General features: G+C 42.6%; 1 protein-coding gene across 1 annotated transcript in view; it reads left to right on the forward strand.

The window, feature by feature from the left end:
• Positions 1-3,598: 3,598 nt before the first annotated feature.
• Positions 3,599-21,364, forward strand: part of PSIP1 (PC4 and SFRS1 interacting protein 1) — a 36,496-nt gene continuing 18,730 nt past the window's right edge. Inside the window, exons 1-5 of the mRNA XM_030467395.1 lie at positions 3,599-3,904; positions 4,482-4,666; positions 5,792-5,868; positions 9,968-10,106; positions 19,770-19,886. Coding sequence (XP_030323255.1) covers positions 4,595-4,666; positions 5,792-5,868; positions 9,968-10,106; positions 19,770-19,886 — 405 coding nt within the window. The 5' untranslated portion in view covers positions 3,599-3,904; positions 4,482-4,594. The remainder of the gene's footprint in view (positions 3,905-4,481; positions 4,667-5,791; positions 5,869-9,967; positions 10,107-19,769; positions 19,887-21,364) is intronic.

Below are 21,364 nucleotides of genomic sequence, written 5' to 3' on the forward strand. Positions count from 1 at the left end.
TCATATCACATGTGGAATTCAGTGTTAACCTATTTCTTATTTTTCAGAAAGATTTGAAGATGATGTGTTTATAAACAGTGTCTCATGTTCAGGAAAAAGAAGAGGAAAACATGGTACGTTAGCATGGGTCTGGCCTTGGCAGAGCAATCAGCAACTGCTTCACTTGCACATAGGATACCAGAATGCTTCTTTTCAAAGCCTCCTAACCCACACCTGCAGGAAGTCAGTTGGAACATCTGTTTAAACAGGCAATCTAATACATACAACTCCTTGCATGAAGAACTGTTTTTCATCTCTGAATGTCATCTATGTAACTGTGGGAGTAACTATGGGATGTTACTCTCTTTCAAGTACAAGGTCTGGACTGCAAAATGCACGGTTTTTTTCTTCTTTCCTTTGTTTATGTACTTGAATAGTTTGTCTTCAATCTTAAATTTACTTAACATCTACTGTCATCTAACATCAGCAGGAGTAACTGATTTTCTAAAGCCTTTGACAGCAAGCTGCAATGGATTTGCTTTTGGCTGGGATAGCATTAATTTCCTTCCTAGTAGGTGGTACAGTGCTGTGTTTTAGATTTAGTATGAGACAAATGCTGATAACTCACTGATGGGTTATTTTAGTTGTTCCAAAGTAATTTTGTAATTTTTGCCTCAAAAGTTGAACTTTTCAGTTTCATGCAGAAGAAGTGCACACCAGATGATAAGGAGGCTCTATCCAACAGCAGACGCTGCAGCTCAACGATATGTACAGTGGAGACTGTAAGCCTGTGTGGAGACAGAAAAAATCCAATAACATGTTAGAAGACCTTGGACAAAAACCACTCTGGGACTAAAGAGTTGTGTGAAGAGCAGCCAAAGGCAGGTGCATAGATCCCAAGGGTTTAATTACCCAATAATTTATTTGTCTGAGGTCCCTCTCTGAAGGTACCCAGCTCGAACTGGTTTTCCCATGTACCATCTGATTAAATTATTTTTTTATACGAGATTCAGTGCCTAAGACTTTGCTACTGGAAATCAAGGGTCAACATGAAGGAGAAGGAAGCGCTCAAGAATGAGTGTATGTGTGAGCAAGGAGCTGAAAGGGACACCCTTCATCTTACTGAAGTTGATGGCTGCCAAGGGACTCCCGTCCTGGCAGTTAAGTCTCAGTTGTGTGTGTGCAGCAACGGGCAGCAGCTTTTCTTTAGCACTTACCTTTAAAAAGCACTTACATTAGTGTCTTTTGAACTTTGTCATTGTTATGGATGTCTATAGCCACAGAGGATGGGTATCACTGCTGGCATAGAACAGTGAGTAATTATGCTTGCAGAGAAGGGCCCCCTTCTCACAAAAGAACATGCCAGGTAAGTATTTAGACAATAATTTAGTGTTTTCTAAATTGACAAGTATTTAGACCCTCTACTTTTGGATGAAACCGAGTCATCATAAGTTGCTTCTTCAATTAAGAACTAAAATCTTTTCAGCTGCTCTTCACTTATTTTAACACAAGGTGTAAGGCTTCTCATTTATGAGGAATGTCAGATTCCAAGCATTGTTTCCAAAGGCTGAGGAAATTAGAATGTCCTCAAGATACTCCAAAAGCATTACTGAGAAACTAAAATATGACCACCTTTATTCTGTTACAGAAGACGAATGTAACTATATGATTAAACAGAGTAGTGACCTATCTAAAAGAACCCCTGAAGACCGTCAGCTTCTGCATAACAAAATGTTAATATTCATAGTTTTTGCAGTACTCAACACTTTCTTATTTGAGAAAAAAAGAGAAATTTTATGTACTGCTAAACCAGGAATGATTCTGTGCAGCAAAATGAAGACATAGCTTTGGCAACGTAGGTACAACTAGTAGCACAATCAAACTCATATCTTCCTCTGTCCATTATAGCTGTACAGTCTACCTCGGCCTTAATTTTAAAATAACTTATGCCCCAAGTGGCCATTCATTTGTGAGTTTTCTCCCTATCTAATTTGTTGATGATCTTCTATTTTCTGGTGGGTTCTTGTCTAACTTCGTAGAAATCTGCTGTTTATGTCAGGGACATGAACTTCACTGCCTCCAAGGAAAGCAACCAAATTTGACTGGTTGAAGCAACTGGAAAGCTGCAGTTTCTTTCTGCTTGATGTGGATGGGGTGAGGCTTTACAGTTAACTTTTATAAATTAATATATTACATTTGAGGAGAAGCAAGCCTAGAACAAAACCAAGCTTGCTCTCTGGCAGCTGAAGTGGGTGTTTTGGGCCTGAGTTGAGTTTCAGCATCAAAACCAAGAGCAGTAAGATGATTCTTCTCACAAGGTCTTATCTTCGTGTGCAAGAAGCAGGAGGGGCAACTGGAAAATATTTTATTGTAGAACTTCATTATCAGGCTACCATCTGATTAGTCTCTGCCCCTATGAGACAACTTCTGTAAGATGTAACTTTATTGCAGCTACTCCAGTTACCTTTTTTACTAAAGTCCTCAAACTCAGACTAAGTTTAGGGAGGAGGTTTATTACAGGCTTGTGCAAAGCTGGGTGCTCTGTGGATTCCCACAAATCAAGCACACCTTCCTTGTAATACAGGGGTTCTTTCATATATCAAAAATGCAAGTGTATCTTACCTCCCAAGTACACTGATATTATTGTCTAAATACTTGTCTGGTGTGTTCTTTCATGAGAAGGGGATCCTTCCAGGTAAGCTTAGTTACTCATTTTCTGCCAGCAGTGATACCCATCTCCTGTGGCAATCGACACTCATAGCAATATAACCTCAGAAAGCACTCCCTGCTCTTGGTCAAGGCTTGCCTTTTTTAGCAGATTTTTTGCTGGTAACCACAAAGATCTGGTCCAGTGACTTGAGGGTGTTGCTGTGTGGGTCCATCAGGTATGGCCAAACCCAGAGAGTGAGAGGCTGGCTGATTTTCAGTGCAGGGGGAGAAGTACTAGAACCAGACCCTAGGGGGAACAGGCAGGCAGGGAGAAAGAAGCTGTTGAGGTAAAAATCTGGATTTGAGGTTTTGGGTTTGAAGAGAGGCATTTGTGAGGGACACCCAACAAGGAGACCACCTGGGAGGCAGGAACGGGAGGAAGGCACGAGGACCGAAAAGCTGAAAATTCCGGGAAAGGGAACCCTCTGAAGCGGGCTTGTACGGCGGGAGAAACACAAAGGGACCAGCGCGGAGAAACACACGCGTCCATCTTACAAACGACAGTGGTGATAATTAGCTACTTCTGGGCTGTTAATGAGGCGACATTTCGGCTGCGAAGGGCCCCACCGCAAGGCCTCTGACTTGAGTTGGTGAAAAGGACTCTTGGCCAGCGGTTGAGAGTAAAGCAGCGCACGGCCCCAGGCCAGGCCCGTCACCGGGCTGGACATGGAGGCTGAGGTCGCCTGGCTCCTGAGGGAGCGTGGGGCGACGCGTGAACCCCTAGAGCGGGAGACGAACTGGACCAGCACACTGCACTCTGGCTGTCTCGTCTCGTCCCACCCCACCCCGCTGCTCCTGCTGATACCGAGAACCGCCGGCGGGGCCGCCCCTCTCCCCTTCCTCCTCCTTTACCCCCACCCCCAGCCGCAGCGCGGCTGCCTCCCCGCCCCCGCGGAAGAAGGAATGAGCCACTTCCAAGCTGAGGGGAGGGGGGTGGTGGTGATTGAGGCTGTCTCTCTTCCTTCCTCCCTTCCTGCCCAGGTCCGGGCGGGAGTCTGGCTTCTTATGGTGTCTCCCGTTCTTAGACGTAGAGACGCGAGACGAGCCATCTGTTTTCAATAGGTTTCTACGCTGCTTTCCCCCCGACACCCCTTCCCGCCTCCCCCCCGCTGCCCGGTTGCGGAGTGCGGATTGGTACGGCCCCGCCTGGCGGGAGGAGGGAGCGCGGCCGTCTCTACCGCGGCGTCTGCTGCTGGTGCTGGTGCTGCAGGCAGAGGTGGGCTGCGTGGCGAGGGACTGCGGGGCGCTGCGGAGCGGGGGGCTGCGGTGGGTAGCGAGACGCCAGACCCCCACGGCTGAGGCGGCGGGCGCGCGGGAGGGAGGGAATGGGAGAGAGAGGGGTGGCGGGCGGGCGGGAGTCCCGCTTCCGCGCCATCGCGCCTTATATAGGGGCGGCGGTGGTGGTGAGGGGGATTGGTGGGGGGTGGGTGGGAGTTGCGGGCGGTGCATCCGTGTGGCGGGAGCCGTGCCGCCTGGGGAAAGGGAAGCTTCGGCCGCGGAGGGGGAGCAGAGCAGAGCCCTGTATGACCGGGGGCGGGCGGGCAGGCATTCCTGGCTGTGTGCGGCCCGGCCCGCCTGGGCACGGTGGCTTCGGTGCCGCGAGCGCGCCACGCGTAGGGGCTGTGGCGCGGCCGTTGGGCTTCCGGGGGGCGTTCGGAAGGGTGAGGGGCGGGCGCGGCGACCCCCGGCTGCCGCTCGGGGGCCGCCCGCCCTAGCCGAGCGCCCTACTGATTGTCCCTTCTTGTGTTTGCCCTTGTCTCCGGTCCCCCGCCCCGGTGTGTTTTTCCTTGCAGCGGGATCCCGCGCGTCCGTCCGGCAGCGCCTCGGTGTCGGGGGCTGGAGGTGCAGACCCCTCCCCTCTATTCATTTCGCCTGGCGGCAACAGGCGTCACATCGGTGAGAAAACATGAGCCGAGATTTCAAACCCGGAGACTTGATCTTTGCCAAGATGAAGGGTTATCCCCATTGGCCAGCCAGGGTAAGACACCCCCCTCCCCCGCAGGCCGCAACGCCCTCCCGCTCGGTACCTGTCCTCCGCTCCCCCTGCGCCCTCCGCTCCCCCTGCACCCTCCTCTCTTCGCCTCCCCCTCCTGCAGTCTCAGCTTTGTGTTGTCAGAAGGGCTTTCAGGCACCTGTGGAGAGCAGTGCGGCTCAGCCGGGCTGCGCCTTCAGCCTCCCCTCCGCTGAGGGAGGAAGGGGGTGCGGGCACGGTGATGCCCGCGTGTTGGAAGCGGCTTCTGCATCACGTTGCGGGTCCCGTGTTTGGTGTGCGATTGCCCGACGCGAGCCTGAGAGTCCCTTCTCCTGTAACAAGTGCCCTTCTCCAGTAGCCCTAGGTTGCCCTAATTTGCATAACTTAGCTTTTGGAAAAAAAGCCTGCTGCTGTACGGTCGCATGAAGGTGGCGCTGTGCCAGCACCTAACTGTACAGAAATATAGCTCCCAAATAACTGCTGGGTTGTTTTGTTTTCTTTTCTTTTTTTGACAAAGAAAAACCAGGAGTTATGGCAAGTCTAGGTTTTAATTTTAAAGTCGGCTACACTGCATCCTGCAGAATAAGCATAAATGATAAGTTGTCCAGTCCTTTTTTGCATTCTCCCTGCTTCTCTCTAAGAGGCGTGGCAAGTTCTGTAACAGCCATAGGTCACTTGACAGTTTTGGAAATGCAGAGAAAGGACTAACGATGAGCTAGGTTTGTCTTAGGGTTTGTTTTTTAAAGGTCTTATTGACCTTTTTGTAACACTTGACATTTTGGCTTGGGCAAGTTATCAGGTCAGCGTAGGGGCAGGAAATTCTGCTGTTTATGCTGAAGGAGGAGTGGGATTTGGGTGAAACCTAATTGTGCTTTTATATCTGTAGCAGCTTGTGTCTCTCTTTATAAAGAAAGTAAATGTTGCCACAGCATGAGTAGTGTTGACATTTTCTATCCTTGCTAATACTGTCTTAGGTTCTGCTATATTTTTTAACATATGCTTGAGACATCTTGAGGCCTGCTTAACATCTCTGTAGCTTTTCTTTCTTAATGCTTAATACTTCTACTTATTTCATCTTAGACTGTTATTATCAGTTACTTGGCTTGTATTACAGTCTTATCTTGTCCTTAGGTGGATGAAGTTCCTGATGGAGCAGTAAAGCCTCCTACAAATAAAATGCCTATTTTCTTTTTTGGAACCCATGAGACGTAAGTCCTTTATAACTAAGTGTCTTACATTTTTGATTGTAGAATGCCATGACCAGAAGTTAACAGCTTGTTTGTTTGAATTGTAGCAATTGTTTGAATGTAGTCTATTTTAAACTATGGTATTCCTTAGCAGACCAGCTCTTCCTAAATCTCTTGACAAGATACACATCTCTAACATTTGCTTTATCTGTTCAGGGGCATGGTAATCTAAACCATACCATCAGAAGAAAAAAAATCCTAACCACAGTGGTACGACTGGTGTTTCCTCCTGTAGTAAGAGGCTTTTGTTACAGATATGTGTATTCTCGACACCCTCAACAGTATCTTCTCAAAGGAAGTGAAAATTTAAAGTGTGAGGGCAGTGACTTGGTGTCACAGGAAGCTGTAGATGCCCCATCCCTGGAAGTGTTCAAGTTTAGGTTGGATGGGGCTTTGAGCAGCCTGGTCTAGTGGGAGATGTCCGTGTCCATGCTGGGGGGAGTTGACGCCAGCTAGATGATCTTTAAGGTTGCTTCCATATGAATCATTCTATGATATAAGGCTGGGAGCAATTTAATGGGCAACATTTGAGGAACAGACAAATAATCTTGTACAGGGGTTTTGTCTGGGTATTCTGTGTTTGTTTGGTGATTGTGGGGTTTTTAGTTTTCCTCTGGAGAGGTTTGGAGCTGAAGGTGGCTTTTTTTTTTTTTTTTTTTTTTAAGATCTGGAGGGAAAAATGAGGAAGTGCAGTTAGCTGCTTACCTGTCAACCAGCAAAAATTTGTCTGTGGGTAATTTCAGCAACACCAGCATTTGCTTTGAGGGACTGTACTTCTTCCACTGCTAAGTCTGATTGTATATATGCTAGGTTACATGCTAGTTTATATTCAGTTCTGTTGTTTTGAGAGTATAACTGTTTTTCCTGATGTAGATTTTTGAGACTTCAAATTCAGTGCTGCTTCTGGCCTGATTTATGGTGTTTTTTTTTTTAAAAAAAGGACCAAACCCTGTAAACATGTGGTTTTAATTTTCTTGTTTTTCTTAATAATGGCAAATGGTATGTAAGCAGCTCAGAGACAGATGTTGTATATACAAGTTGAATATACAATTACTCTATCTAGCATTTTGATGAAAAGTGTTAATTTTTAATTTATTAAGTATCTATTGAAAGTGATCTGTTATTTCACATCTATCTGTTTTCATTCTAACTGTTTTCATTTTTTAATAGATCTTTCGATAGCTCAGTTTTGGGTGGGTTTTTTTGTTGCTTAGTTTAGCTAGACTTTTTGTTGTGTAAGATGTTCCTGGAATTTGATTGCGGTTTGCAAGATATGAGTCTTGTTAATTTTTTAGTGATAATTTTTAGCAGTGCAGCAGTCTACTGTTTTTCTTAATTTTATTTCATCAGCTGATTGCTTTGGGGTTTCTTTTGCCAGATGACAGTACAACAGTACTTTGATCCTGTTTTTGAGAATGTGTGTGGGTTTGTGGGATTCTACTAGGGTTCTGTGCAGTCCAGGGGCACAGACTGAGTGTGAGGGAGACAGAAATAACTCTTATTTAAAGCTTTAAAAATATCTTTGCAAATCTTGAGAAGGATCATGGCCAATTTTGCATCTAACTTATTCTCCTAAGACATATTAGGGTTTGTAAGTCTTCTCTTTTTTTTGTAGTTTACAAAGGTAAATTCGAAATGCCTATTCCTCGCTCTTTGATACTGTTGCACATTAAAGTATTGCTGTGGTCTCTTTTTTGTTAGGCTATTAGGTTCAGAGTTACTACATTTCTGAGATGCATACAGTTGTCAAAGAAACCTCTTGTCTTGTCTCAGCATTTGTTCTTTAAGCATGTCACTTAACCTTGTGCTCCTGACAATGGTAATAGGTGAAACTCCTATACTTGATCTTGTTGTTGCTTACAAGAGATGCCTGTAAGTAACAAAAGGAAGGAGCTGATGAAGTGGAAAAGGAGAATGCCTTTCCATGGGATGTAATTTTTTTAAGGTGTGCAGCTGTAAATAGTGACTTAGTGATCCATCAGGAACTGGGTATTGCTAATGATTTTCTGAACCTTTTTATGGGAATTAAAATAAATTTGGTGAACATCTTTACTTCCCTTCATACAGTTACACACCTGTGCAAAGTTGGATACTTTACATGTATCTACTTATTATCTATCTACATGCAGCCTATTTACTATCAGTAGTGGCAACTATAGAAATCCATAGAATGAGTTTAGTCATGCTAAGAAGTCCTTATGTACAAAGGGTGGCATTTTCTAGCTGTGTGTCTGGTTACAGTAAGAAAAGAGGAGCCATGGGAAAAATGAAAGACTGACTTAGGAATAATTTTTGCTTGACTTTTAGGAATATTATTAATTCAATTTTGCATATTACTATAAACAAGTATAAACTTGTATTTCAATTGCTATTCTAGATTTTGCCTAAATTTTGTCAAAACACAGCTAAATGTGTTGCAGCCTGTGGGCAGTAAACAGGTACATGCTTCTTAAAATACGCCTTGGGAAGTTGGTTGAGATTTGTTTTGTTTATTTCAATGCTCTCCTAATGTGGCAATAGTGCCTTTTCCTAAAAAAAAAAATAAAATAGTAAAGTGCATACTATTTGAATAAAAGATTTATTTGGACCTGTTGTGCCAGTAAATCACAGACGTGCAAATTTTGGTTGGTCACAGACAAATAGAAGGTCACATGGAATTCTACTTTAATACCCCTCTATGTTAGAGTAACCTCTCCTTTTTTTGTTTTCTTGTTCTTTTTTCTTTTCGGCACAACCTGGTAAGCTATATCACCTTCTCAGAAGTAGCCAGTTCCTGTTGTTTTTCAAAGCCTGAGCGATACAAGTAGAGTCTTATATTGGGATAAATGCTTCCCTGCAGGAGATGAGGAAGATGGGATGCAATGCTATCTCCTGTTGTCTCTCTTGGTTTCTCTTTTTCTTTCTCCCCATCCTTTTGATCTGGTCATGTAGACTTCACAAGTGCATGTTTCCCACACAGGCTGAATGCTCTGTAACCGTCTTTTGCAAAGAGGTGAGCGACCTGCAGTCTAATCTGACACATGGATTGCTACAGTGATTCCTAACTTGGAAGACCATGAAAGTAGAGCAGGAATTAAACATTCTCTTTAACGCTCTTCTGCATAAGCCAGAATATTGGTTCTCAGTTATACGTTACCTTTTTTTCCCAAGTCCAACTTAAAGAGCTAGTAGTGTGGATGCTGTGACTTTGAGACTATGAGAAAAGCTACTAGGCTAAAAACTCTAGTAACACAACTTTAAGCAGGGGTAGTGCTATGCAGGAGCATTTTTTCATTTGTCTGTCAAAGATACATGCAAGGCACTATTAAGACCTCTACTGCAAGAGTAGCTTAAATAAAAATCAAATATTTTTAATGTTTACTTCATTTATTCCCCTAGAGGACTGTGAGAGAAACTTAAAATAAGGAACAGTGTAGAGTTTTTACTGGTTAAGTTTGGTAAATCAAGTTATGAGGTCTTGTTGTCACACACTGAAAAACTACTGAATTCATACTGAGTTACAGAGCATTCTTACAAAGACGTGTATTCAAGTATTGCTTCTTCATGTCCAATGCATTAAAAAGTATTCCTAAATTCTGTATTTTAACTGTATTGTTTTAATTTAATAACTTTGAAGTATTTTCTCTGCTAGCTTAGAGCCATTTCTTCTTTAAATTTTTCTCTTGCCTTAAATTGTCTGGATGCAAAGATTCTTTTTTCTTAATATTTAAGCCTGATTTTTTTTCTTAGGCAGTAACTGAGTATTTTGCTTGTCTGCAAGGTACTCAGTTTTTAATTGTTCCAGTTCACCATAGCTGGTTATCTTATCAGCTGCAATCTTAAGATGCAGCATTTGCTGCTGCTTGCCCACAACCTGGTAAGGAGGGAGTCTGTATGTGTGGTGGTAATGGAAAGCTTGGACTGTTGGAGGCAAAAGTTGAGAAAATTGAAGATAAAGCAGAATTAGTTGTTGCAGTAGTAATGAATGTCATACCTTAGGAACATTTACTTCATACTTTTTGAAAAGAGCAACCATTTAATATGTTGAATTTTGTTCTTTTTGTTCTTCGTTTCCTTCTAGGGCTTTTCTGGGACCAAAGGACATATTTCCTTACTCTGAAAATAAAGATAAATATGGCAAACCAAATAAAAGAAAGGGTTTTAATGAGGGGTTGTGGGAAATTGACAACAATCCCAAAGTGAAGTTCTCTCATCAGCAGGTAAGTTATGTGGAGTCTGCAAGTCTTTGTTGGTATACTGCTGAGTGAAAAAAGGCAACGAGTGTTTCCCTGCTGTAGAGTAATATAATTACTGCTGTTCAGCTGACGGTTGGGCAAATTTTTTTTCCTGAATTGAGCTCTGGTAATAATAGCATAAAATATGAGGGGTGTTGTTTAATTGGGGATATTATAATAAGCTTAGGAGGGATCATGTTGGCAGTTTTGAAGCACAGTGCTAAACAATTTAACACTTTTTACGGTACACATCAAGTTTTACTTACAGCTGTGTAGGTATACTTAATAATAATTGTAGCTTAAAGCAATGTGATGTTTACCTCTTGTCTCCAAACTTATGGCTTTCTTGATTCAATGTTTTTCTCTCAGTAGTTCCTCATTTCTTGCCCTCATGGTAAAGTTTTGTGTGGATTTTGGCTGAGAGTTTTCTAGTGTGCAGGTGGGAGGGAGCTTAGCCAGGAGAGCTGGCCCAAACTGGCCAAAGGGATATTCCCTACCACATTATTTCTTGTGCAGTATATAAAGCTGGAGAAAGAAGAATCAAAGAATGCTTTGGGTTGGAAGGGAACTTAAAGATCATCTCATTCCAACCCCTGTCCATGGGCAGGGACACCTCCCACTAGACCAGGTTGCTCAAAGCCCCATCCTATGGCATATGAAGGCACAGACCCTGATTTACAGACACCATCTGGATCTAAGTTTATTAACTCTCAAGCTGTACTTTGTAGCCAAGCCTCCCCCACAAGCCCCTTGAGCCTCCCTCCAAATGTTCTCTTGTACTTTTCCCCAGTTTCCTTGAAATTGTTCAACTTCTGTGGAGTCAAAATTATTGTTCTTATCAGAGCAAAGGCATCTGCTCTTTATCAGGCATAGCTCAGCTCCTCTCCCACAGCTTGTTAGGAATCAAAAGATCCTTGCTTTTGCTCCAAGGTCTTTGCAGAGTCTCCATTCTCATAGAATTTTCACCAATCCCCACACCATCCAACTGGGTTGTCGCAGTTTAATTATGGGCCAGCAGTTAAACAAGTGAGAGATTCTCTCTGTTAACCCCTGCTCCCTTCCTGTGGAGGGAAAGGAAAGAATAAAGGAGAGAAACTTACAGGTTGGACATGAAACTACAAGGCTTTAATGAAGAAGTAATAATGCAAAGGAAAATAATGAAATATATACAAATAAACACAGAAGTGATGCCATGTTCCCCCCCAGTAATGCTCATGTCATCACTGAGGCTTCAAAGCAGCCCTGCTGAAGTCCCAGACTCAGCCCTGGAGTTGGCTGCAGACAGGCGCTGCATGCAGGAATGCATGGATTCAGGAAGGCATGTATTGGGATCAAAGGCAGATGGACGGATGGAGTCTTCTCAGGACACTGGACGTGGACATGGAGAGCTTGACCCTTGTGATCCCTCAGGTATCCCAGATGTATCTATCCCGTAGTGTATCCCCTTAGATTCACTAAGCATGATGTGTATGGGATGAAATACTTCTTTTGGCCAGTTTTGGTCACCCATCTGATTCACTTCTCCCACACAGGAGGGTCGCAGGTGTGACCCTTTTACTCTGTTTTGTTTTCAGAACAATAGATGTTCAGCAGAACGGAGCAGTGGTTCTGTATACTATTCTCGACCAGTAACTGTCGACATCGAGTGTTATCAGTCTTGGAAGCAGGCAGGAAAACGTGCTGTTAATTTCAGCAAGTGCAGCTACTTAGAAAAGACTGCTGGAAAGCAATGTTACTATAAAGAGAACTGGTTCTACCCTGGATCAAACCAGGAAACTGGCCTTGAGAACATCCAAGGATGGAGCATTCACAGCTTCTCTAGGAAGTCTGTTACAGTGTCTCACCATCCTCACAGTAAAGCAGTTCTTCCAAAAATCTAATCTAAATCTGTGCTCTTTCAGCTTGAAACCATTTCCTCTCGTCCTATTACTACACACCCTTGTAAAAAGTCTCTCTGCAGCTTTCCTATGGACCTCTTCTGTTACTGGAAGGCCGCTATAAGGTCTCCCTGGAGCCTTCTCTTCTCCAGACTGAAGAACCCCAACTCTCAGCCTGTCTTTGTAGGATAGGTGCTCCAGCCCTCTGATCATCTTTGTGGGTGGCCCTGCTCTGGATTCACTTAAGCACCTTCATGTCCTCCTATGTTGGTGGCCCTAGAACTGAACACAGTACTCCAGCTGGGGTCTCAGAAGAGCAGAGTAGAGGGACAGAATTCCTTGGCCTACTGGCCATGCTTCCTTTGATGAAGCCCAGCATACAGTTGGCTGGGTCATGTTGAGCTGCTCATCAATTAGCATCCGCAAGTTCTCTTACTCAGGGTTGCTCCATCCTCCAGCTTGTAAGTGTACTTGGGATTGACCCAACCCAGCTGCAGGACCTGTCAAGGCCCCTCTGGATAGCCTCTCTTCCCTCCAATGTGCCAGCTGCACCACAGAGCTTGGTGTCATCAGCAGATTTGCTGAGGGTATGCTCAATCCCACCATCCACGTTCAAAGATATTAAACAGTATAGTCCCAATACCAGCCCCTGAGGAGCTGGTGAGGCTAGCTGGTCTGTAGTTTCCCAGGTTTTTATTTTCTCCTTTTTAAAAAATGAGGGTTATATTTCCTCTTTGAATCAGTGGGAACTTAACCAGACTGCTGCAGTTTCTCAGATGTGACAGATAACGGCTTAGCAACTTTATCTTCCAGTTTCATCAAGATCCATGATTGCATCTCATCAGGTTCCGTGGACTTGTACACCTTCAGGTTTCTTAGATGGTCTGGAACCTACCATCGTTTATTATTCATGCCGCCAGTTCTTGTCTTTATCTTGTTTGCCTTGGGCTGTATGGATTAAGCCATTGCCAACTGTCCTGGCTTGGGCCATGATAGAGCTTATTTTCTGTCTTGTAGTTTTGCTTTCAGATAAGTCTCTTGTAAGTACTGTACATGCTGAAATTAACAGCAAGTTTCTTAGCCAGTGTCTGCTTCTAGGACTGATAATGCTTGATGTTTACAATTACAGATAGGGAATGGTATGCAAAACCAAGGCCACTGCTCAGTTCTGAGGAACATCTTGTGCTTCAGAAAGAGCAAGGGAGTAAAGAGGTCACACCTGCAACCCTCCTTTAGGGAGGAGCGGACAAGACAGGTGACCAGAATTAACCAAACAGAGTATTTCTTTCCACTCACATCATACTCGCTATAAATTTGCGGGATCACAAGGGTCAAGCCCCTCATCTTTCTTCACCCTTTCTTTCGGCCCTTCTTCGCCTTGTCCCTGTTTGCTTCAGCGTCCTGGGAGGATTGCATCCACTTGTCTGCCTGTGGTCCTGATCCGTGCCAGCCTGAATCTGTGTGTTCCTGCCTTCAGCTCCTGACTGCTGCTGACTCCAGGAGTCCAGCCTGGACTTCTCCAGAGCCTGCAGCCTCAGTGGTGACATGAACATTACTGAGGAGGAAGAGGGGAGGAAAATGGTATTGTTTTTCTGTATATTTTTAATAATTTTTAATAATTTAATAATTTTTTTTTCCTTTTTATCACTTTTTCTTTTCCTTTCTTCTTTTTTCTTTTCTTTTTTCCTTCTCTTCTTTTTTCCTTTCTTTTTCTTTCTCCTTTTTTCTTTTCTCCTTTTTTTCTTTTCTCCTTTTTTCTTTTCTCCTTTTTTCTTTTTCTCCTTTTTTCTTTCTCCTTTTTTCTTTTCTCCTTTTTTCTTTTCTCCTTTTTTTCTTTTCTCCTTTTTTTTTCTCCTTTTTCTTTTCTCCTTTTTTCTTTTCTTGTTTTTTTCTTTTTTCTTCTTTTTTTCTTTCCTTTCCTTTCCTTTCCTTTCCTTTCCTTTCCTTTCCTTTCCTTTCCTTTCCTTCCTTTCCTTTCCTTTCCTTTCCTTTCCTTTCCTTTCCTTTCTTTCCTTTCCTTTCTTTCCTTTCCTTTCCTTTTCCTTTCCTCCTTTCCTTTCCTTTCCTTTCCTTTCCTTTCCTTTCCTTTCCTTTCCTTTCCTTCCTTTCCTTTCCTTTCCTTTCCTTTCCTTTCCTTTCCTTTCCTTTCCTTTCCTTTCCTTTTCCCTTTCCTTCCTTTCCTTTCCTTTCCTTTCCTTTCTTTCCTTTCCTTTCCTTTCCTTTCCTTCCTTTCCTTTCCTTTCCTTTCCTTCCTTTCCTTTCCTTTCCTTTCCTTTCCTTTCCTTCCTTCCTTCCTTTCCTTTCCTTTCCTTTCCTTTCCTTTCCTTTCCTTTTTCTTTTATAATTTTTATCATTTTTTCCTTTTTATCATTACTATTTAATTTTAAGTTTAGTTTCCACCCTGTAAATCTTTGTCCCTTATTGTCTCTCCTTTCTTTATCAGGGAGGGAATAGGGATTATCTGTCACTCAGTTAATTACTGGCCCAGCGTTTAACCATGACACCAGTGAAAACTGGGGTAAAAAAGTTGCTGAGTATCTCAGCCTTCTCCATATACTGGGTAACGAGATCTCCTATTTTCTTTCACAGAGAGTCCGCATTTTCAATAGTCTTCCTTTTGTCACAGATATTACTGTAAAAGCTTTTCTTGTTGCTCTTCATGTCCCTGATCAGCATGAATTCTAGAAGGGCTTTGGTTTTCCTAGCCTGATCCCTGACTGCTCAGACAATTTCTCGGTATTCCTCCCAGGTTTCCTGTTCTTGCTTCTACCCTTTGTAGAGTGTGTGTGTTTGAATTTGTCCAGGAGCAACTTGTTCTGAACAAGGAGGGAAGTTTGGTATAGTGGTAGAAGCATGCTGAGCCAGTATCCGATAGGTCCATGGCTCAAAACCATCCTCTGATAGCAAAAGGACTGTTTTGATCCAGCAGCGAACCAACTTCAGCAGCAACCAAGCACCATGGAGCTGCATGCTCACTCTCCCTCAGCAGTCTGAGGAGGAGAATTGGAAGGGTAAAAGTGAGAAAACTGCTAGGTTAAGATAAAGAGTTTAATAGGTAAAAAAGAAGTCACACACACAAGCAGGGCAAAACAAGGAATTTATCCAGTGCTTCCCATCAGCGGGCAGGTGTTAAATGTTCAGGAAAGATTGCCATGCAATGTAATGGTTAAGCGGGAAGATAGATGTGCACTGCTAAAGCATAGGAAGTTGAAAAGTCCTTGATTTCTTAGCAACATCTATAAACATCATTGTATTATCAATGTTCTTCTCATACTAAACCACAATATTCTAGCTACTGAGAAGCAGGTTAACTGTATCGCAACTGAAACAAAGACAATCATCCAGGCTTCAACTGGAGCGATGCAATGCTACCCATAAGCAGACACAAGATTCTGAACACACGCTGTCTTGCTCATTTTGTCTTTGCCTTCCTTCTGTAGACATTCTGTAACCTCTTGGTTTTGCTGTGTACATTGGACTCTGATAACATACTGGGTTTTCTAGGCGATGATGCAGTAATAATAAAAAGGAATTGATATATTTTGGTATTGTTTGCTGCTCAGCACCAGGACAACAAGGATAAAGAGTTAGGGAATTTCTAAATTCTGAGTTGAGAGTTAATGTAATCCAGATGTGCACATTTTGTGCTCTGGAATGTGGAAGGATGCTTCTCTGCTCATCACAGTGGGAAAGACTGTGTTCTTTGTGCTACCATAACACGAGTCAGTACACCTTCTTGCTTTTTTGTTTGTGACAGTTAAGGAGAGAGGCTTTGGTAATGGCTGAGGCAGTTGTGAACCATAACTGGGTTTTACCTTACCAGTCCTTCTCACAAGGTAACAATCAGCAGTAACAGGCTTATCTAATATTTTGTTTCACACCAGGAATCAGTAAGGTCAATTAAAGCAGTGCTGTGGGTTGCTTTCATAGAATCTCCAACATGTATAAATACACTTCCATTTGGAAAGACACAAAGCATCCTGCTGCCAAGAGATATATGCAGACTGTTTTCTTAGTCTAGCAGCTTTTCTGCAGGGTAGTCCTTCCCATCTTTTGTGTACATTCAAGTACTTCAGTGATAGCTCTTTTGTAAGGTCTTTCTATGAACTACTTAGATTCTATTTAGAGGCACTGGCTTGTTCTTTGCCTTTTTTTCCCCACTGTTTATTTATTAAAAAAGTTTTATTTGCACAAATTGTATTAACAATCTATTCTTATAAGTGACCCTTAAAGTTACCGAAAAAAGAAACTTTTCTTAGTAGGGACGCTTCAGCTGGAGTGCTGTGTCCAGTTCTGGTCAGCTGTCTCTTATGTGAGCAAGAGGGTTAGACCACACTGAATTACAGAAAGAGTGAAATAATGCAGTAGATTCGTGCAGATTTTCTTCTAAATTTTCACCTTAACTTTAAAAAGCCTTTCTTTTACGGCCTTCTCTTTCTAATCTGTGCTATGAATTTTTAAAGCAAGTTTTATAGGGAGCAGATCAAGCCCTTAGGCTTTAAGGAGGTCTTGTTTTTACCTGTGGGCAGTTCTTGTTGGTGCTAAAGCAGTACATCTGCAAACAGCTGACTAGATTTGGCATTCTGTAAAATGAAGCAGGATGTGAATCAGGCAGAGCAGGTGTTTTTATTTGATCTGAAATAAAACCACCAGTAAGGGGCTAGTTCAGAGGTACTTTCTTTAAGGATCTTTGATGTCAGGTCAGTCACAGATCTTCTCTGTTTTCTCACAAAGCACTGTCTCTTGGGTCTAATTGGTAGAATTAAAATAGTATGTCATTATTTCCCCAAAGATTAGCAATAACATGGAGGAACATCTCATTTTTCCATTAATAAGAAAACTACTGTGCTAGTTGGCGCTTTCTTTTTTTTTCTTTTTTCCCCCACTTGTTTCAGCTTTTATGTGCTGAAATTATCTTAATTTCTTCAGTGTTTTGCAGGATAGTGTACTGTTCACAGTGATGAGGATGCTGCCTTAGCATCCTATTCTCAAAGCTGGAGAAACAAGACCATACAGTTCTCCCTCCTAGTAATACAGGAAGGATCCTTATCTTCTTGGTAACAGACTCTGTGGCTGTTTGAAGAGCCAAAGCGTTTTTTGAGGACTTGGGCTTCTGGATGTTTTAGTTAAGGAAGGAAAGAAAGTCTGAGTGCTTGATGTAGATTAGGTGGTGTTACTGGGATCTTACAGGGAAACTTACACCTGCTTGGAGGGTAGCGGTAACTTCTGAGACCTTCCTGCCTTTGCCACCAGTAACAAAACACTCATGGTCAGGCAGTTTGACACAATTTGACCAATTTACCTGAACTAACAATAGCCAAGTTTTGTTACAATTTCTGGTGACGAGTGCCTCTGCTCCCCCTCGGTGGTCTCCAGTCCCCTCACTGCACGTAACAGTCCGTCCTTTGGGAGAGGTGATGGCAGCACAGGAGGCTGCGGTCGGTGTGTAATTGTTGCTTTGTTTTTTGCTGTTCCTTATTTCTTCTTTAGTGACTGGGGCATGGGCTGCACGGCCCTCAAAACCGACTCCTCTCTACCCTCCTCTGTTCTGTGCAATGCCCTATGTGGCTCCTCTTTCCATCGTCTCTTCTGCCCGTGCGCCCCTTTTGCTTCGCCGTCCCTCGCAACCCGGGCAGGCCCCTCTCCGGCGCCTCCTTACCCCTCGGGCAGCGTCTCGCCGGCCCCTCCCAGCCCTTCGTTTCCTCCTCCTTAGCCCTTCCCCCGGCAGTGCTGGCAGAGGCGCCGGGCGCTCTCTGGCGGCGCGGTTTGTTTGCCCGCGGCCGCGCCGGCCGGAACCGGTTGTGACCGGCTGAGGGCAGCGTCGCCTCAGGTAGGCGGAGGTGGCCGGGGCCTGCGGGGTGGGGGGGCAGCGGCGTAGGCAGCCGGTGGTTGCCGGGGTTGGTCATGAGGACCGAGAGGAAACGTAGCCTAAGTATACTAATAAGACGCTTTTTGTTCCAATACCGTTTTAAAGTAGAATAATGTATTCGGGCCTATGAGTATGTTGCGGTATTCAGTACCCACTGGGCAGTAGACACATTTTTTAGTCGAGATCTTGGAGGTGAATGTACTTTGATCTTTATGTTTGATCGATATACAAGTCTTTGATTTTTTAAAAAAAAAGGTAGTGTTAAGTGAAACACAGTTGCTGGACAGTAGCAGGGAAGACTGTTCGGTTTTAGAGCCTAAAAAAGCAACGTGAATAGATAATTTTGTTTGGCCACACAGCAGACAGGGTTAGAGAGGAGTGGGTGCTCGCATGGAGGTGATGGCAAAGTCAAGGTTTTACTCAAGGGTGTTCAGAAAGTTGGCAGATGTGCTTGGCAAGCCACTTTCCATTATATACTTGGATATAATGGATAATCCTGGATAATTGGGGAGGTCCTAGTGGGCTGGAGGGTAACAAATGTAACACCCATTCACAAGAAAGGCAGAAAGGAAAATCCAGGAAACTACAGACCTGTCAGTCTGACCTGGATATCTGGGAAGGTTATGGAGAGGATCATCGTAAAGTGCCATTACCACTCATACTGAGGACAGCCAAGAGATCAGGCCCAGTCAGCATGGGTTTGTGAAAGGCAGGTCCTGCCTGGCAAACCTGATCTCATTCTATGAGAAGATAACCTGGCTATTGGATGAGGGGAAAGACTGTGGATATTGTCTGTCTAGACTTTAAAAAAGCATTTGACACTGTTGCTCGTAGAATTCATGTGGATAAACTTGCTGCTCCTAGCCTGGATGAGCATACAATCTGTTGGATCAAGCACTGACTGGGTGGAAGGCCCAAAAGAGTGGTTATCAGTGGAGATAAATCCAGCTGGTGGCAGATGAAAAGTGGCATTCATCAGGGCTCAGTGTTGGGATAATTTCTGTTCAATGTCTTTATTGATGATCTTGATAAGGACCTGTTGGAGTATAGCATCAGTAAGTTTGCAGATGACACCAAGTTAGGTCTTAGTGTTGATGTGCATGAGGATAGGGAGGCTCTACAGAGAAACTTGTATATACCGGATCTGTGGGCCAATGTCAGCAGTATGAGCTTAGGCAAGGCAAAATGCTGGGTCCTGCACTTGAGCCACAGCAAACCCATGCAACAGTACTGCTGGAGTGTTCTGAAAGCAGCAGTTATACCGTGCAGATGTTGTTTGTAGCTGCTAGTAAGGGATGTGGAAGGCAGAAGGAAGCTTGTGCTGTGGGCTTAAATCCAAAACTGCTTTCTCAGTGGGGTAAAAATTAAACAGGGGAGTACTGCCAGCTTTTTTTCAAGGAGCCTAATATGTAAGAGTAAGAATGCTATCTACAGTGTAATGGTATTTAAAAAGGAAAAAAAAAAGTAATTTTGATGTGACTATCTTAGTTTCAATTTTTTTAACTTAAATTATTTAGTCTTTCTTATAATCCTTTTCCTGTATTGACTCACTTCAGATTGCTTGCTCATTTGAAATGCACTTATTAGTAATAGCATCACATTGTATTTGACCAAAATCATTGCTATTTTTTAAATCTTATTTTTATTATTTTAAAAATTATTTTTTAATTAAGAAAAACCTTATTGTATTGGTTTTAGTATGAAAATAAGTTATTATGAAGCTTGAAAATTTGATAATGAAAGTGAAGTTCAAACTTAAAAGAGTGAAAAGTGAGATATATTTCAGGTTTTTTTAGGTCTGTTAAGGGGTTCAATATCAGGATGGTTTCTTAAGTAATGAAGAGGTGGCAGATCTCATCTCTCAGGGCTTTGGATCTCATTTTTTGTATTTTTGTATTGAAGTCCCATCCAGCTGTTAACACTCCTATCAAAGAAACTGTTCAAGAAAGCAGTCAGGAGCCTGCTGAGGGGAGCGAAGAAAAAGCAGGAGCCAAGAGAAGAAAGTCTTCTGTCCCAAAAGTAGGTGACCAAATTACTGTTTTGTTCTACCAGAAATGTTTTACAGTCAAAATGGTATTGGTGAGTTTTTATGTAAATATCTTAAACTAAGTGTTTTATTATTGTAACAGCTTTGCCTTTGGTTCTTTTCAGATGTACATAATAATAATATTTTTTATCCTTCTGTATTCCTTTTAAGGTGCTGTGCATATTTTTGAAAATGTATTTATTCACCAGGCTATCTTCCTAAGTCCTAATACACTGAAGAAATTCATACAGTCCTTCCTAGGCAGGAGAAAATGGAAGCGATCACCAGGATTTAACTTTAAGTTTCTCTGGTTTTGGAAACCTTTTTAGTATCACAGGCCAGTTATGACAGTTCTTACTGAAAAGCCTGCCAGAGCATCAGGTTGTGTCTGGGCTGAAGGGCTTCTTCAGTATTTTTTCCTGAACAAAATTAGCCCGTAATTCTAATGGACTTACTAGGATATAGATGGATTTAAAGGATTTCATAGCTGTATCAGTTGAACTTTTGATTCAGGAAAGTATCTGTGAGTAGTTGGTATACAGTACTTTATGTAGACAGAGTTAAGTTTCTTTGCTTTGTAAATGTGTGCATACTTTATAATCCTTCTGAAACAAGATGGTGTTATCTTTAAATATATTGCAGTCATACTAAAATGAATTTCTGACCAAAATGTCTTCATTTCAGCTTGGTGGTGCTATGCATATGTTGTACTGTAAGAGGTGAACCTTCCTAGCTCACAGTGCTCTAAGTGATCTGACTACACCAATGCTTCAAACTTTCTCTGTCCTTGAGTGTTTTGTGTTGTTCACAGGGGCGTATTTGTCATATAGTGTGGAAGAGAGGTTGTGTGCCATGTTTTTATTAAGGAGAATAAAATCCCAAAATAACAAAAACCATAATGCAGATGGGATGGATACACTGATGGTGTCTCATTTATTTCTAACTTGTTTCTAAAAATTACTACTGTACTCTACTGGATGAGTAGTACCCTTGAATTAAGCATCAAACTATTTTGAATAGACTCACTTTAATTCCTGTTTTTGTTTTAATTATTTACCAAGATTTAATGCAGTTTTCTTGCAGGTGTATGTGACAGTCCTTTAGTGACAATTTACACTTGCAGTGGAAGAATTTTCAGTGAGTCAAACATATAGTGGATTTTCCTTATGTTGGGAAATAGCTTGGTTTTTTCAAGAGGAAAAAAGACCTTTGAGTTAAAAACCACCAAAAACTAAAGTACTGGTAGTACACTGATAAATGACGTTGAGAGGGTTTTTTATGAAATAGAGACTGTGGAGATCTTTATGGGTTATTTCTCACAGCTTCTTACTGCTTATAGTGTTCCTTAATTTAGTACTTCCACATGTAGAAGGTCAATATGATCTGGATTCTATCAGCTATACTTTCCAATGTATAATTTCCTAGTGGTATAATGAAATGAACACTGCTGTTCTTTTCCATGCATGCTGCT

This window comes from Calypte anna, chromosome Z (genome assembly GCF_003957555.1).
Source record: "Calypte anna isolate BGI_N300 chromosome Z, bCalAnn1_v1.p, whole genome shotgun sequence".
Lineage (NCBI taxonomy): Eukaryota > Metazoa > Chordata > Aves > Apodiformes > Trochilidae > Calypte > Calypte anna.